Source organism: Bos mutus, chromosome 1 (genome assembly GCF_027580195.1).
Source record: "Bos mutus isolate GX-2022 chromosome 1, NWIPB_WYAK_1.1, whole genome shotgun sequence".
NCBI classification, from domain to species: domain Eukaryota; kingdom Metazoa; phylum Chordata; class Mammalia; order Artiodactyla; family Bovidae; genus Bos; species Bos mutus.
In genome coordinates this window covers 86559123-86575545 of record NC_091617.1, presented here as the reverse complement: position 1 = coordinate 86575545, position 16423 = coordinate 86559123, and the positions used below count along the sequence as shown (strand labels likewise).

The window sequence follows — 16423 nt, the reverse complement described above, 5'->3', positions numbered from 1 at the left end:
TCTTGGGAAGATTGGCTCTCTCGGCCTCCGTTAGTCTCCCCTGGTGTTCTCTTGCCCGTAGTAGCCATGGCGGCCATGAGTCTTTTGCATCGGGCTTCGGTTTCTGCAGTGGCCGCTCTGTCCGGCCGCCGTCTTGGCACCCGACTTGGATTCGGAGGCTTCCTCACCCGTGACTTTCCGAAGACTGTCGGTGAGTACTAGCTCTGGGAGAAAGCGAGATTAGGGAACGCGGGAGGAGAGATGGAGGGCTCTTCCCGGGTGACCTTGGTGGAATCCGAAGGGAGCCGGGAATGAATTGAGGACTTGGGGTTTGTGAGAAGGAGCATGAGGAAACTGAGGGCTTTCCTGAAGTAATCAGGTCGATCGTATTTAAGTAATTAGAATTTTTGAGACGCTTTGTCATTCACCTATCCTGTTGCTAATTTGTGGATGAAGCTGAGATTAGAAAGAGGTTAGAAAGCAAAAGAACTAAGATCTCTATTTCTCAGGCACACGATTCTTTGTATTTTGCACCTGCGCTAGATTTTACTCTCACAAGGTGGGAAGTCATGTTGCTGAGGATCCTGACGATGCTAATTCTAATATATGGTCAGGTGGAGAGCTCGGGGCTAATTCCTTCTCTAGGCACAGTGATCCGTCTTCATGATACTTTCAGGTGTCCACGAAAATGTTTTCATTTACATTTCTTTTAAAATCAGAAGGTAAAGGACTGTAATGTTAATGCGTATGTGATGGTAAATCTAGCCTGAATTGTATTCGTTTTATATCAATGCAGTCACAAAATAATTATTCTTAATGTTTGGTTAGAGAGAAAGGGACCTATATGAAGATCGTAGGTCTTTTCCTAGGTCCTAGGAAAGTCAGGGCAGTCGTGGAAGGGTTATTTGGAGCCTCTTGGAGACTGTGGATTGAACTCAAGGGGAATGAATAATCATAATATTAATAGCAAAGCATCAAATGCTTTGCATTCATTCTGTTTGATTCCCTCTTGGTTTCTGCAAAGTGAATACAATGTTATCCCCATTTTACAGATGAGGAAACTGTAACTCAATTATTACAAAGATAATTCACTACTGTATTAAACTGAATAATAATAATGACAGCTAACACTTATTGAGCATGTATTATGTGCTGGACATCATATAGATATTAATGATATTCATTTAATCCTCTTGATCGAAAATGTGCTGTGAGCTATTTGTCCTATACAATAGATGTAGATACAGAAGAAGTGAAATTTAAAGGCAGAAAGGTTCCTCTCCAACTTAAAAATATCTTTTTCTGTTTACTGCTCTTCTCCCAATTTAATTTGAGTTATGCCATTTCACATGAAGAGGCATTATACATAGGGACTTAATGGAAAAATGATGGAAAGGACCAATGGTATTCAACGAATTTCCAGCAGGAATTTGAACCTGCTACAAAGCCACATGTGCTCACATTCCTTGATAAAAGACCTTTGTAAGTCTTTTCTGATTACACATATCCTCTTCACATACCCCCTGCTGCCCCATAGTGTTTGATCATGCCTATCTGGAGATTCAGTTCAGTTCAGTCGCTCAGTCGTCTCTGACTCTTTGCGACCCCATGAATCGCAACACACCAGGCCTCCCTGTCCATCACCAACTCCCGGAGTTCACTCAAACTCACGTCCATCGAGTCAGTGATGGCATCCAGCCATCTCATTCTCTGTCGTCCCCTTCTCCTCCTGCCCCCAGTCCCTCCCAGCATCAGAGTCTTTTCCAGTGAGTCAACTGTTCGCATGAGGTGGCCAAAGTATTGGAGTTTCAGCTTCAGCATCAGTCCTTCTGAAGAACACCCAGGACTGATCTCCTTTAGAATGGACTGGTTGGATCTCCTTGCAGTCCATGGACTCTCAAGAGTCTTCTCCAACACCACAGTTCAAAAGCATCAATTCTTCGGCACTCAGCTTTCTTCACAGTCCAACTTTCATATCCGTACATGACCACTGGAAAAACCATAGCCTTGACTAGACAGACCTTTGTTGGCAAAGTAATGTCTCTGCTTTTCAATATGCTATCTAGGTTGCTCATAACTTTCCTTCCAAGGAGTAAGCATCTTTTAATTTCATGGCTGCAATCACCATCTGCAGTGATTTTGGAGCCCCCAAAATAAAGTCTGACACTGTTTCCACTGTTTCCCCATCTATTTCCCTAAACGGAGGTAAAATTTCACTCCTAGATTCTGTTTATACACTACTCCCCGTTCTTGAAGTTCTGGAAGGATCCTTGCAGGTACTCTACACCCTTTCCACTGAGAGCAGCAAAGGATATAATAGCTGTAGCGAGTGTTACTGTGTTTTAGCTGTGTACCTGCTTTCAAAAGTATTTTGCGTGTGAAGCCTAATCTGTCACTGTGGAGTAAAAGTTCATAATCTGCTTTATATAGTTTATGCCTGCCTCTGGGCTTCCAAGGTGGCACAGTAGTAAATAATCTGCCTGCCAGTACAGGAGATGCAAGAGATGTGGGTTTGATCCCTGGGTCAGGAAGATCCCCTGGAGAAGGAAATAGCAACCCACTTCAGTGTTCCTGCCTGGGAAATCCCATGAACAGAGAAGCCTGGCCGGCTGCAGTCCATGGGGTCACAAAGAGTTAATACGACTAAGCAATTGAGTGCATGCAGGCACACCTGCACACATTCTCTGCCTCTCTGAGAATGTAAGATCCAGCAGAGTAGACAGCCTTTGCTGCTTTTGTTTCCTCTGGAGCTGGACTGCCTAGGTTTCAATTCTGGCTCCAGAATTCAATAATTCTGTGAATTTGGGTCATCACATCTGGGAAGTTAAGTAAAAGGTACTTAATTACTCAGAACCTACAGTTCTTCATCTTCAAAAATAGAGGATTTTTTTTTAAAGAGGATTTTTACTACAAATGTGCTTATATTCTGTTGACTTGACAGGGAAATAAAACCAGTCTCATTCTCACTGACAAGTATTTATAACCCTGAGATGTGCTTCCACATAATTTTGCATCTTTCTAGAAATGTTATTTTGAAGTAAACATCTCTTACCATAAGAACTGTTTTAAAAAAAAAGAGTGATAATTTTAACTTACCTCAAAGGTAGTGGTAAAGAGTGAGTGGGGAGGGTCTGCAGCCCCGAACATTACCTTCTTCAAGGCCCCGTGGCCGCAACTTTCTTAAACATTTAGTGCTGGCATGTTATCATCACCCTCAGCGCAGATTAAATATTCTATTTAACTAAATTATTAAATTTCTAGAAATGAGCTTAAGTCCTCTCCTCAGCTGCAGAGAGCTTTTTGTGTTGAAGGCTGATGTCGGTATATTATGACTTGAAAACCTGAGAAGAGTATTAAAATGATTTTATAAACAAAGCAGTGTGGACTTAGTTCAGACATGGATGATGGGGCATGTTAATAGGTTCTAGGGACAGTTTTAAGAGGTGTAATTGTCAGAAAGATAAAGGATGTGTTTTCTGATACATCTGAAAATGGGGCTCTTGGAATTGGTAGGTGTTGAGAGAGAAGGCTGCAAAAAGGGAAGTCAGGACCACATTAGGGCAGCTGGTAAATACAAAAGGGCTTCCCAGATGGTGCTAGTGTTAAAAATAAAAAACTCGCCTGCTGATACAGGAGATGTAAGAGACGCTGGTTCGATCACTGGTTAGGAAGATCCCTGAAGGAGGTTGGAAGATCCCTGAAGGAGGGCACAGCAACCCACTCCAGTATTCTTGCCTGGAGAATCCCATGGACAGAGGAGCCTGGCAGGCTACAGTCCATGGGGTTGCAAAGATTCAGATATGAATGACTGAAGCGACTTAGCACATACACGCTGAATAAAAAGCCAAAGTATCTTAACAAGTTGGTAGGCAGCCGAGAATATTTAGCAGAAGAGCAGCATCAGTAGTATGTTTTAGGAAGATGCATCTGAATATTTGGTGGACTTATCAAGCGTGTTGATTACTTAATCCAGTGAGGTGAAATGGGCATGGAGAGAAATGGAAAGTTTGAATTTTAGAGTCAAGAGGCCTTGACAACTGATGGATGAGGTGTAGGAAGACAAATGAGATTTTTAGTCTGGGTAATTGAGTTGGTGGTACAATTAACTGGGAATAGTCAGAGAATGAGGGAAAGAAAATTAGTTTTGGGGGTTGTCTTAGAGACACACACAAAAATCTTACATTGAACTATTTGATCCTCACAGGTATCACAGTTGTCCACAACATAACTTTCCTGAAGTTATTTACATTAAAAAAAAAAGGTTATTGAAACCTTACTTCCACGTAATTAATGAATACCTAATTGAGAAATTCCAGGCTTTAGAGAGTGGTAGGAAATGCCTGTTTTTGTGGCAGAAGGATCTGAGTTCCAGAAGTCCTGCCAGCCAGCTGGTTGTAAGCAGTGTTCACGCTAATGATTTTAGACTGTAAGCAGATGGTCCTACTGTTAATACAACAACAAATCATGAAAAGAGTTTAGTACTATAAGGTATCTTTTAGAACAGTTAATAGTATAACAGTTATCTGGTACATTTAATGACATGAATATTTGTTGTTCAACAGTAGAGTAATTATATGTGATGAAAGCAAGAAGTTTACATTACTGTTTAATATTGCTAGAATGCAGCCAGTCCAAGCTTTCTTCCATAATTTTTTTTTCTGTTATAGTTTCTGTATTTGTTAATACTTGGATTCATAAACAGTTGTCCCTAAAACCCCACACAGAGTTTAATCCTTGTATGTATGTTTGTGTGTATATGTTTCTGTCTGAAAGGGAAAGTTGAGACTATACTGTCTCTTCTGAATTTACTTTCAGGGCCCAAAAAAAGGATTCCCTCCCAACTTTTTATTTACTTAAGAAACGTAAATTCAACGATAGGGAGCTCCTGCCACTTGCGGACACTAAAGAGCACTGGAGATACAGTACTGAATAATTCAGCTTAGCGCTTATTGTTCTAAAGGAAATAACCAAATGACATTAAGAAGAATAAGTAGGCGACCAGCTTTGGATAGGGTAGTCAGAGAAGACTTCTTTAAAGAGGTGACATTTGATCTTATCTCTGAAGGATGGGATGAGGAGGTGGCCATTCGAAGAGCCTAAGGAAAAGCTTTCAGGCAAAGGAGAAAGTAAGGGCAAAAACGTGAAGGCAGGAAGGAGTTCTTAATGATGGAAGGAAATCATTCAGATTGACCAGTAGGAAAGATATGTCTTTTTATTCTAAGAGGAGCCATCTGTCAGATTCTTTGAGAGAAAAGATCTTAGAAATCTTCTAGGCCAACCCCCTGTAGTATGCATTGTTATATTCCATTATTGACACTCAAATAACTTCAGAGTGGGGGTTGGAGAGGCAGTTCAGTTTTATTTTCAACTGCTAAAATTGTCAGAAACTTCTTTCTTGTATTAAGCTAAAAATACTCTTTCACACATTGATCCTAGTTCTTCCTTTCAGTTCAGCACAGCCCTTGTCAGTTGACAACTTCAGCTATTTAAAGACACTTGTCTGGTCTCCACCCTGACTTCTTTTTTGTAGACCAGTAAGCTTCCATGTTTTCAGCAGGTCAGTTTCCAGCGTGTTTGCCATCCTAGTTGCCTAACTTGGGGCATGCTCCAGACTGTCCCTCTAAAACAGTGTACTCGAGGATGGACATGCTTCAGCAGGTCTAGTTAAGAGGTGGGTTGAGGGTTCCTTCTGTTTTGACCCTGTATTTCTGGTACATCAGATTAAGATTGGATTACCTGTGAGTTTTTTTGATAACCACATGACACCAGTGACTTTTCTTTTCCTTTCTTTCTTTTTGCTCGCACCACAGGGCTTGCCAGATCTCAGTTCCCGGACCAGGGACTGAACCTGGGCCACAGCAGTGAAAGCCCAGAATCCTCACCACTGGGCCATCAGAGAACTTCCACCAATGACTTTTCTTAAGTGTGTGAGCAACTGAATTTCTGGATGGTTCAGGCAGGACTTCCCACTTACTATACTTAATCCTTTTAGATTCAGCCTTTTGTAAATGCAGTAGGAGGGGTTTGGGGAGGATCCTATTTCGTCATTGGTGTGGTAGCCACTCTTACAGCAGTAGCTCTGTAATGTCAGGAATACCATCTCCACCTCATCTAGGCCATTCATAGAAATCGTGAGAGAACCCTTTGGCAGGTTACTGCATGAGTAATCTGTAGCTTTTGGGTATGATCAGCCAGTTACCCGTTACCAGTTTTATCTAACTTGCTACTTCTCTCGGTTTGTAATGTACCTTCCTTGTACTCCCCTAAGACCCCACCAACCTGTCTAAAGAGGAACTTTAATTGGGGCCTGTTCTTTTCTGATACTATATTCCTTTCTTTCCTTTGTTGTCCTTATAGATTTGTAATTTTGTTATCTACTTTTTCTCTCCCAGCAGGATCTATATACCTTTTATGCTATATACCTAGCAAAGACCTGTACGTAGTGGGCACTTAAATATTTATTGAATTAGTGAGTGGTTTGTACTGTTATCCAGCCTATTTTTTTTAATCTCCTCCACAGAAATTTCTGTTGTATCTTTCGAATGATTTATCGAACTACATACTTACCTTGTCAAATTCTCTTGTTATTTTAGAGGCCTTAGTAGTGTGATTTATACTTAGTAAATTCACGCTAGCTTCTAATTCTCTTGTGAATTAACCTTCTAAGTTCATTGCAAGCTGCTGCAGGTAGTAGCAAATTTTAAAAGACAGTTCTTGTTTTCAAGGTACTTAGATTTCACTGGGGCAATTAAAGCAGGTTTGCACACCATTAGAGTATACAGCAGTTCAAAGGTAGGAGAGCTCTCGTCTTAGCTGGGAAGCATTTGGTTTTTTGGAGGATAAGATGTCATCTGGGTCTAAACAGTAGATTTCAGGAGGAGGGGAGGTTGTCCCTGACATTTAAGTTTGAGCAGTGAGTACAATCTTTCCGACATCTATTATGACTGAAATTCCTTTAATAATTCAAATTCCTGCTGGATTGAATAATTATCTTTCCATTTGTTTTGCATCAAGTCCCTAATGTATATTGCCTCATCATATCAGACAATTTAAATTCTTTTGCAGCATTAGCAAATATTTATTGCAGAGATAAGTAAAGAGTTCTGTGATCCACCAAGAGTCTCTGATCTTCCTACCTGCTACTGGAACAAATTCTAATAATCATTTAGATATTTTTTCAATAAATGTCTTGAATATTGATGAATAAAAATGACAATGTTGAATAAAAATGAGGAGAGTTAAAGTTTAGAACAGTACATCTTAAACACACACATATATATTTTGGCAGAGAAGGGATGCTTTATGATGATTCATATTAAACATTTATGCATGTACATTTTCTTATAATCTGATTTTTATCTCCAAATATAACAATATATTCCATATAAGCCTTGTATATAACAGGACAACTTAATATTTTTAGCTCCTGTGCGACACAGTGGAGACCATGGGAAAAGACTGTTTATTATCAAGCCTTCCGGATTCTATGACAAACGTTTTTTGAAATTACTGGTGAGTTAAAACTTTTGTTGAACTAAACTCTACGTATAAACAGGAATTTTTTTTTTCCTATTTAGTAAACATCTTTCTTTTACAAAAGATTCTGTTTTGTAAATGCATATTCCTTTTCTCAAAAAATATCAAGATTTTGTAGTAAGGTCTGGTTTGTTATTGAATTTATTTTTAAATTAGTGAGACTCCTTTTTTCAAGAAAAATTCAGACATATTGGAGGTATAAATTGAGCTATTTCTTTCTTCTCAAGATTATGGGGTTTTGAAATAATCAGCTGTGTTCTCTGCCCCCCTCCCAGTCTATAAATTTTAAAACTGAAAGTGGATTCATTTGGTAATAATTATTTGTATTACTAAAATATTCTTTAAATTAGCAAAGAACTCATTGAAGGACTTCTTTAAATATATAACTCCATTATTTTGAGATGATTTTTTAATTCTTTGTTGTTTAGGAACATTGATCTCAGAGAGTGAAGCAGGGTATTAACCATATATTTGTATCTCAATAGTCTATAAGGAAAAGTAAAGACTTAGAAGGTGGAAGATTGTCCGGACTCTGCCACTGTTCCTAAAGCTATGACCCACTGGCTGCCCCTTAGACCTTCCCCTGCCTCCTATTGTACATAATGCCCTTCTTATTGCCGGTGGTTGACCTCCCCCTTTTTTTGTGATGACCAACTCAAACTCTAGAAATCATCTTCATCTTCTTATATTTTTATTCTTAATATAAAAATTTCTGGGACTTCCCTGGTGGTCCAGTGGTTAAGAATCCATCTTGCAATGTAGGGAATGAGCATTCCATCCCTAGTCAGGGAACTAAGATCTCTCATGTGAAGCAGGGTAGCTAAACCTGCAAGCCACAACTAGAGAGTCCATGCGCTGCAACAAGGTCCTGTATGACTCAAGAAGATCCAGTATGCCACTGCTAAGACTGGACAGACACAGCTAAATAAATAAATGTCCCTTAATACATTGCTTTAACTAGAAACTGAAAAATCACTTAAATATATATTGCATTATACTTGTGAAATCTGACTTTTTTCTTTAATTTTTGATGCTAAATGTAGGCATCTAAAAACTAGAGCAAAAGGAAATTATAGAAATATATCGCTTTATATCACATCTCCAATTTGGCAAGTTTATTTTATAAGAAATATAAGGAAATCATGTAATGAGGGTAGTTTGAGTGTGAGGAAAGATAGGAAACGGTTATGTGAAAACTTTTTTTTTCTTTTTTAATCTTAACAGAGATTCTACATTTTATTGACTGGGATTCCAGTAGCAATTGGCATAACTTTGATAAATGTATTCATTGGTGAGTATCTTCCCCACCAACTAGACTAGTAAGTTTTTAAGACCTGTGTACATTAATATAAAAAAGAAATTATGGATATTAGAAGGGAAAGTTCTTTAAATAAAAACTTAAGCATGAGAATTCATTTCAACCAAATCTTAATCTGCAGTAATGTACGGTGGTTCTTTTTCTAACTGTTTTCCCCAAAAAACCTTTAAGGTCACTGACTTTATAGACCACATTAAAGACCTGACTTCTTCCTCCTTCTCAAACCAGCTTTGATAAGTCTGAATGAGGAAAACAGAAATACAGGTGGAAAACAAGCTGAGGGATAGAACAAATTTTTTTATCCATCCTGGAATATAGAAAGTTATAATCTTCTTAAAAGATGGATTTGTGAATGACAGTAAATACTAGGTTTTCCTGGGAAATTCTGCTCGAAGTACTTCTAAAACTTCAATCCTTGAATATTTTGCTTAGGAGGTTTAGGGAAACTCAGAGGAATAATTTGTTTTTTATTATATCTTGTTACACTAAATAAAAACAAAATGAGAACTCTTGTATAATACCTATATGCAAAGCCTTACACATAGAAGACATCTAAAAAAATATATAGTGAATGATTTTCCACCAGATTGAAGTGAATTTAAAATATTAGACATCTTCATTGCTACAAACCAAAAGGTTCTTTAAAACCACAAGAGATAGGTTTCTTATTTAAATGGTGAAAAATTAACATAAACTCCTGTTACTAAAGTTGAACATCAGTGTTTTCTCTTACTAGGTGAAGCTGAGTTAGCAGAAATTCCAGAAGGCTACGTCCCAGAACACTGGGAATATTTCAAGGTTGGTATAGGTCACTAAAAGTTATTTGCAGGGTTAGGTGCCTTGTCAGTGTACTGGTTAATAGCTTAATTTAGCAATTGTGATACAGTTTTAAATTCAGTTTTTTATATCAAATAAATGATGCATTTTGTATTCACTTTTTGTAAGCAATTTCTTTGGGTAATTATCTGCATTGTTATATTACCTTAAGCTTCATGATTTTTTAAAGACCGACTCTGTACTATGTTATTAACCTAGCATAGTAACAAAATTTATCCTATGTTCTACACCATAGGAAAAATTGTCCTGATACTAATGCTGGCTATGATTTGTTGAATACTCACTGTGTAGCAGGCATTTTGATAGTGTTTTACAAATATTATCTCATTCCATGTAAATAGTACTATTATTTTTCCCACTTTAAAGCTGAGGAAGCTGAATCTTAAAAGGAAGTAGGTGACCTGTTTCAGGGATAGGGTCAGTATTGGAACCTAGAGGGTCTTGACTCCAGCACCTGCACTATGAATTAATCATTTTACCATACTGTCATTGCTACTAAAGTCCCAGATTAATTCTGTTACTTGTCTTTATAAGTGTTGTAGTAAGATGGCCTTGATTACAGTGTGTGTTTCCATGTTTTGTTATCTGAATGAATTACATTTTAGAAAAGAAATATTTCATTATTAAATCTTAAGGTAAAGCCATACAATTAGCTTATCTTTGCTCACTGGTAAAAACAGCTCCATTTTGGGATCACCAAACCCCAGCTTTCACGCTGAAATCTGCCGCTTAAGATACTCAGAGCATAGTGTAATAAGAACGAGCACAAGTTTTGGAGTCAGACTGGCCTGAGTCCAGACACTGCAACCTAGTAACTGTACAGTCTTATAGAATTTGCTCACCTGTAAATGAAGACAAATACAGTATCTACAGAACGGATTACATAAAAGTATTACTGATTAACCTGAGATGGTCCTTTTAGGAAAACAGTACACTGGAAAAGTGATGTACTTTTTAGACACTAATCTTAAAACAAATTTTCTCTTGTAGCATCCTATATCAAGATGGATTGCCCGAACTTTCTTTGATGGTCCTGAAAAGAATTATGAAAGAACAATGGCTATCCTTCAAATTGAAGCTGAAAAGGCTGAATTACGGTAAAAGAAGGGTGGGGGGTGGAGTGCAGGGAAGAAAATCCTTTCCTACAGTTGCAAACCACAGGAAGAAATTTAATAAAACGATTTCTTCAACACTGTAAGATGCTCTGTGTAAAAGGGTGAAGATGGCGAGAGGATCTTCGCCATCTTTAAAGATGATGCATTGGAGGCTAGGAGACTATTCCGGATAATATCTGTCACATTATTACAAGGAATTCAGGAAATGTCCTGACTCTTTAAGTGCAAAGCAGCCCTCTCCTTCCCCTTCTCCCTGCGATTCCCTTTTCTTCTGCACCCAATCTGATCCTTTAAGGTGACCACTATTTAATAATGATTTCTTGTATACATTCCTAGGAAAAAGTTTTTACATTAAAAATATATATTGTATATATCATTTACAAATTGTATTAACACAAATGGAATCCTGTTACCAACACTGTTCTGTGCGTTTTTTCATTTCATGTAAATACATAGTCATCACTTGATATCTGTGAGAGATTGGTTCCAGCACCTCCAGCAGATATCAAAAATCTGAGGATGCTCCAGTCTCTGTATAAAATGGTGTAGAACAGTCAGCCCTCTGAGGATAGGGAGGGCCTACTGTATCTTGATGATCTCCTGTAATAGCATATACTCCATTCTTTCTAATAGTTGCACTGCATGGATGTGCCTTAATTTTTTTAACCAGTAGGGGACCTCTTGTTGGTTTTTAGGCTCTTTTCAAGTTTTTTGATATTGTACATTGTGCTGTGCTGAATATCCTTACGTATGTATTTTGCTTATTTATTCAGTATATCTGGAATATAAATTCCTAGCAGTGGCTCTGTTAACCACATGTTATGCTTTACATTTTTAAAAAATGTATTTGTTTATTTTTGGCTGTGCTGGGTCTTCTTTGCTGTACAGGCTTTTCTCTGGTTGGTGACAAGCAGGGCCACTCCCCAGTTGTGGTGCATGGGCTTCTCATTGTGGTAGCCTCTCTTGTAAAGCATGGGCTCTAGGGGGCGCGGGCTTCAGTGGTTGGGGCCTGCGGGCTCCAGAGCAGTGGTCTAGAAGTTGTGGCACACAGTTCTCGTTGCTCCAAGGCATGTGGGATCTTCCCAGACCAGGGATCGAACCTGTATCTCCTGCATTGGCAGGCAGATTCTCTACCACTGAGCCACCGGGGAAGCCCATGCTTTACATTTCAGATAGCTCTTGTCAGATTCCTCTTTAAAAAGTTGTACCAGTTGTCTTTTCTGTCATCAATACATAGTAGTTAATTCTGTTTCTCCATACCTTTCCCAGTAAAGGAATTTATCAAACCTAAATATTTTTGCTCATAAGATCGTTGAAAATGTTATCTCATCATTTCAATTCTGTATTTTTTGGCAGAGTTGAGCATTTTTTCATCATCTATTGGTTATTTGTATTTCTTTTTTATAAATTGCCCATTTTTCTACTAACTTGTGCATTGATTAAAATAACCCCTTTTGTTTTTGTTGCAGATTTGTTTTCTCTGGCTTGTCATTTGTCTTTTGACAGTATAGAATTTTTTTGCAACATAGTGTTTTTATGTTTCAGATAAAAAAAGTGCAGTAATACCTAATATATTTTGAACACTTACTAGATACTGACACTTTAATTACTTTATATAAATTACTTGTTTAATTATTGTTAGGTTTGTCAGTCTTTTTCTTTAGCTTCCAGAATTTTATGTCATGTATATGTCTTTGTGAGTAATAAAATAAGTAAATATACAAGTGCCAAATTATTTTTTTAATGTTTGCTCATATTTCCTTTGGCTACTTTTAAATATGATCTTATTTGAGATTTATTTTGCTATTTGGAGTGAGGTTTACATACAATCAGATGTACCCATTAAGTTCAGTGAGTTTTGACAAAAATAAACTGAAATCACCACAATCAGGTCATTTTGATCACCTAGTGAGTCCCTTTCCTGTCCCTTCAGTCAATCCCCTTCCTCACCTCTTGACCCCAGGCTACACTGATTTACTTCCCATTCGTTCTGTTTTAACTTTGTAGTTTACAAAAATTGCTATGGTATTAAAGAATATTTAAATGATTAAATGAACATATGATTAGCTTGTTTTCTGGATGTAAAATTACATGTATATGTAGTTACCATATAGAACTGTTATTAAGTATTTAAGAGTGTGTTCAGCATTATGCCTCATATTTGGTTAACTTTGGACATTTTTGAACTTCAGACATATACCTTTGGTAAAACACAAGATTCTAAAATTTCTTAGACATATGGAGATTGTGAATAATTTCAAAACAAAGTAAAAATAAAAGCAGGACTCTGACTTTTACCCCTAAAATAAAAATGCCAATGTGAGCATGGAATGGGGAGTATCTACAGTTTTTTAAAAAATACATGTTTAGGTGTATAGCAAACTGAATCGTAAATGAAAGGCATAAAATAGGAAGGGACTGTCTTCCATAGGGAGATAACTGTTAGTTTCAACCCTCCACAATTTTTAATACTCTCTTCATGTGTATATATACACAGTCACAAATGCTTTTTTCTGTTTTTTAATGAAATGGGAAGATGGTACACATATTCATTTTATACCTTGCTTTTTTAACCTAACGGTATATCTGGCCCCTCCTTTCCATGTTACTATTTACGTAGATTTCCCTCATTCTTTTTAACAGGTGCGTAGGCTGTCCATTATATGGGTGAACCATAATTTGTTTAACCAGTCTCTGTGATGAATATTTTAATTACTTTCATTTTGAATAATTACATTCTAAAGAGTAAAAAAGAAAAAGATTGTATTTAATCTCCCCAAAAGAGAAATATATTTTCTTAATAAATATAAATATATTATCTTATACCACCGCAAAGATATATTATCTGTCATAGATTGGGTTGGTAAGCTGGTTAAGGTTAATAAAGTTAATAAATAACTATGATAAATTTCCAGTGATGTAAAAAGTTAGTATCTATGTAGTCTATAAAAATGGAAAGTAAAAGGCCTGATGGAAAAGGGATTATTCCAGGAATGTGTGGTAGTTTACACAAAGGCTTGGCTGTGAAAAAATGAACCTATCTTTCTAGAGCAGAGATTATTCAGTTTGTAAAGAAGGCGGAGGACGGATAAGTAGATCTTAGAGTTGGAGAATGTTTTTCTTTATCCTGGTTTTCCTTTTCTTTACCAGTATTGATGGTCTGTCCAGTGTTGACCAGGCTCAGTGTGATGTTGGTGGCTAGTGAATGAGACACCGTCCCTGCTGTCGAAAGGTCTTCTGTCCTAATAGTAATGGGCAGCCAGTGTAGACGGCATGTGCGCTCCTCAGGAAGGCCTGTTCCTGTTTTAATTCCTAGCATTTGGCACAACAGATAGTCATAATAGTAGACATTCTGTAAATGACTCTCTTAACATTTAAAAGGCAAGAAGACAGGAAATGCATTACCGTTGTTCAAGTGAAAGTGATTTGCCCAGACAAAGAACAGGGACAGGAGGAGAGAATTCATTATCATTTCAAGTGATGCTTGAGGGATTAAAAATAATATTCATTGGCTAACTACATAAGCAAGATAATAAAAGCCAAAATAAGTCCCAAATTTTGCTTATAGGTGTGTATCAATGGATCTGTGGAGGGACATTATATTTTACACAAAAGCAAGACTCTCAAGTGGTTGTTCTTTACAGAGATAATTCATTACATTTATAATTGGAAATGCTGTAATCACAACATCACTATTCTATTTCTTACAGATTAAAGGAGCTGGAAGTACGAAGATTAATGAGAGCAAGAGGTGATGGCCCCTGGTTTCACTATCCAACCATCGATAAAGAACTTATTGATCATTCTCCAAAAGCAACCCCTGACAACTAATCTTTTGTTTCTCTAAGTACAAAGTATATTGTCTTTAGGTGAAAATAAATTACTAAATATATTCTGTATTTTTTCTGTGTGATAAATGAAAGATCATTTTCAATGCTCTGTTTCTCAATATTGGTTCAGATTAAGGCGGTTTTGTGTGCGATTTCATTTTTTTCCTCAGCTTTACTGAGGTGTGACTGATGAAGTTGTAAGATGTTTAAAGCGTATATCATGATGACTTGATATATATTGTGAAAGGCAGATTCAGGTTTCTGGTTTGGGGCTTTCAGTTTCCTCTTTTAAGAAGGTTTGAATATGATAAAAAAAAATTCAGAGAAATCGGAATTTGTGAACTTATAAAGGTGTATTGTTTTACTTGTCTGATAAATGGAAGTTAGAGAAACCTATGTTGAATATCAGGAAATATGCAATTTACATACATGTGAGTGTTGTAGATACCTAGATTACTCAAGGGCAACTCAGAATTTTAAGTTATACAAATGTTGAATCAACTATATAAAACATTAACACCTTAATAAACAATTTTTCAGTGAACACATCTCAAAGTTTAATGTTTTCATGGTTTTTAGCCATAAATTGTTCTTTTTAAATGTATACACATGTTCATTTCTTTTTAAGATGCAATATACAATATTCCTTAGGGTCTTTTTTTGTAAACACTGGAGGGGTTCCACAAGGTAAAATAATCACTGCAAAAATTGTGAAATGAGTAAAAGCTAAAATAATGCCTGTCATTTATTAAGCATTTACTGTCTGCTGAGCACTGTGCTGAATAACTGAATTTACTCACTTTATTTTCAAAATGACCTTAGGAGGTACTATTACTTTCTGCATTTTACAGATGAGAAATTGAAGCTCAGAGACTTTAGACACATACTTAATGCTTCAACTTCCAAAATGAACTTTTAGCTTCAAAAATTCATTTTCAGTGAATAGCTTTTGAATACCCTTGTGCCCTAAGGGCCGTTTACAATCCAGCCATCATCCTTTGGTGTGGTTGCATTTTCTTATTACCCCAGAAGAGGGCTGCCTCACCCAGCTACTTGCAGATTTTGATCTGAGGATTCCTGAAGCAATCGAATTACCACCTCATAGTTCTGCCAGAGTATTTGGGAGAAGGATGTCCTATCCCTGAGCCCCTGCTTGCAGGAACCATTCAGTTTTGTAGGAGAAGGGGAAGGAGCATGGAAGCAGATAAGTCTTGTCAGAGGACATTGTTCATGATGCTACACCTACGTACCTTTATGTTCAGTATTTTTAGACTTCACATGTTATTTTTCAACACTAATAACTTTTATTTTCTCCTTTCTATTATTATATACAAAAACTTCTAGAAGATATAGAAAGTGTTACAAGAAATACTGATAATCCCACCATCCATAAAGAAATCTGAGAAATTTTTTTGAATCTTTTTTTTTTTAGCATAGCTGGGGTCATATACAGATATAATGGAGAGATTTTTTAAAAGCAGTTTGAAAGTGTTCTTGGAGGAAAGCATTAATAAAACTTTTTTTTATTATCTCCAGTGGGTCACGAAGATACCCACTGGAGATAAAGTGGTCATCACAGTAGACATTTTCCTCCAAAGAGTTTACTCTTCAGCACCGGCAATAGGCATTAAATAGGAAATTACATGCATTGGGGAGAAAGGGCACTATAGCAACCTGTGGCATCCTGAGCTAGTCTTCGGAGACAAGGGATGGTTGGAAGCTCTTTCCATAGCATCTGGAACATAGTAGACAGGGACAAAGATCTACTTAGTGAATGATTCATAGCTTTAACATGAATCTTAAATTAC

General features: G+C 37.1%; 1 protein-coding gene across 1 annotated transcript; it reads left to right on the top strand.

Annotated features, from left to right (window-relative positions):
• The first annotated feature begins 30 nt into the window (after positions 1–30).
• On the top strand, positions 31–15163 carry NDUFB5 (NADH:ubiquinone oxidoreductase subunit B5). The gene is made up of 6 exons (XM_005892507.3): positions 31–190; positions 7403–7491; positions 8740–8806; positions 9570–9631; positions 10661–10767; positions 14496–15163. The coding sequence occupies exons 1-6, from the start codon at positions 67–69 to the stop codon at positions 14614–14616; spliced, it is 570 nt and encodes a 189-aa protein (XP_005892569.2). The 5' UTR covers positions 31–66; the 3' UTR covers positions 14617–15163.
• Positions 15164–16423: the final 1260 nt, after the last annotated feature.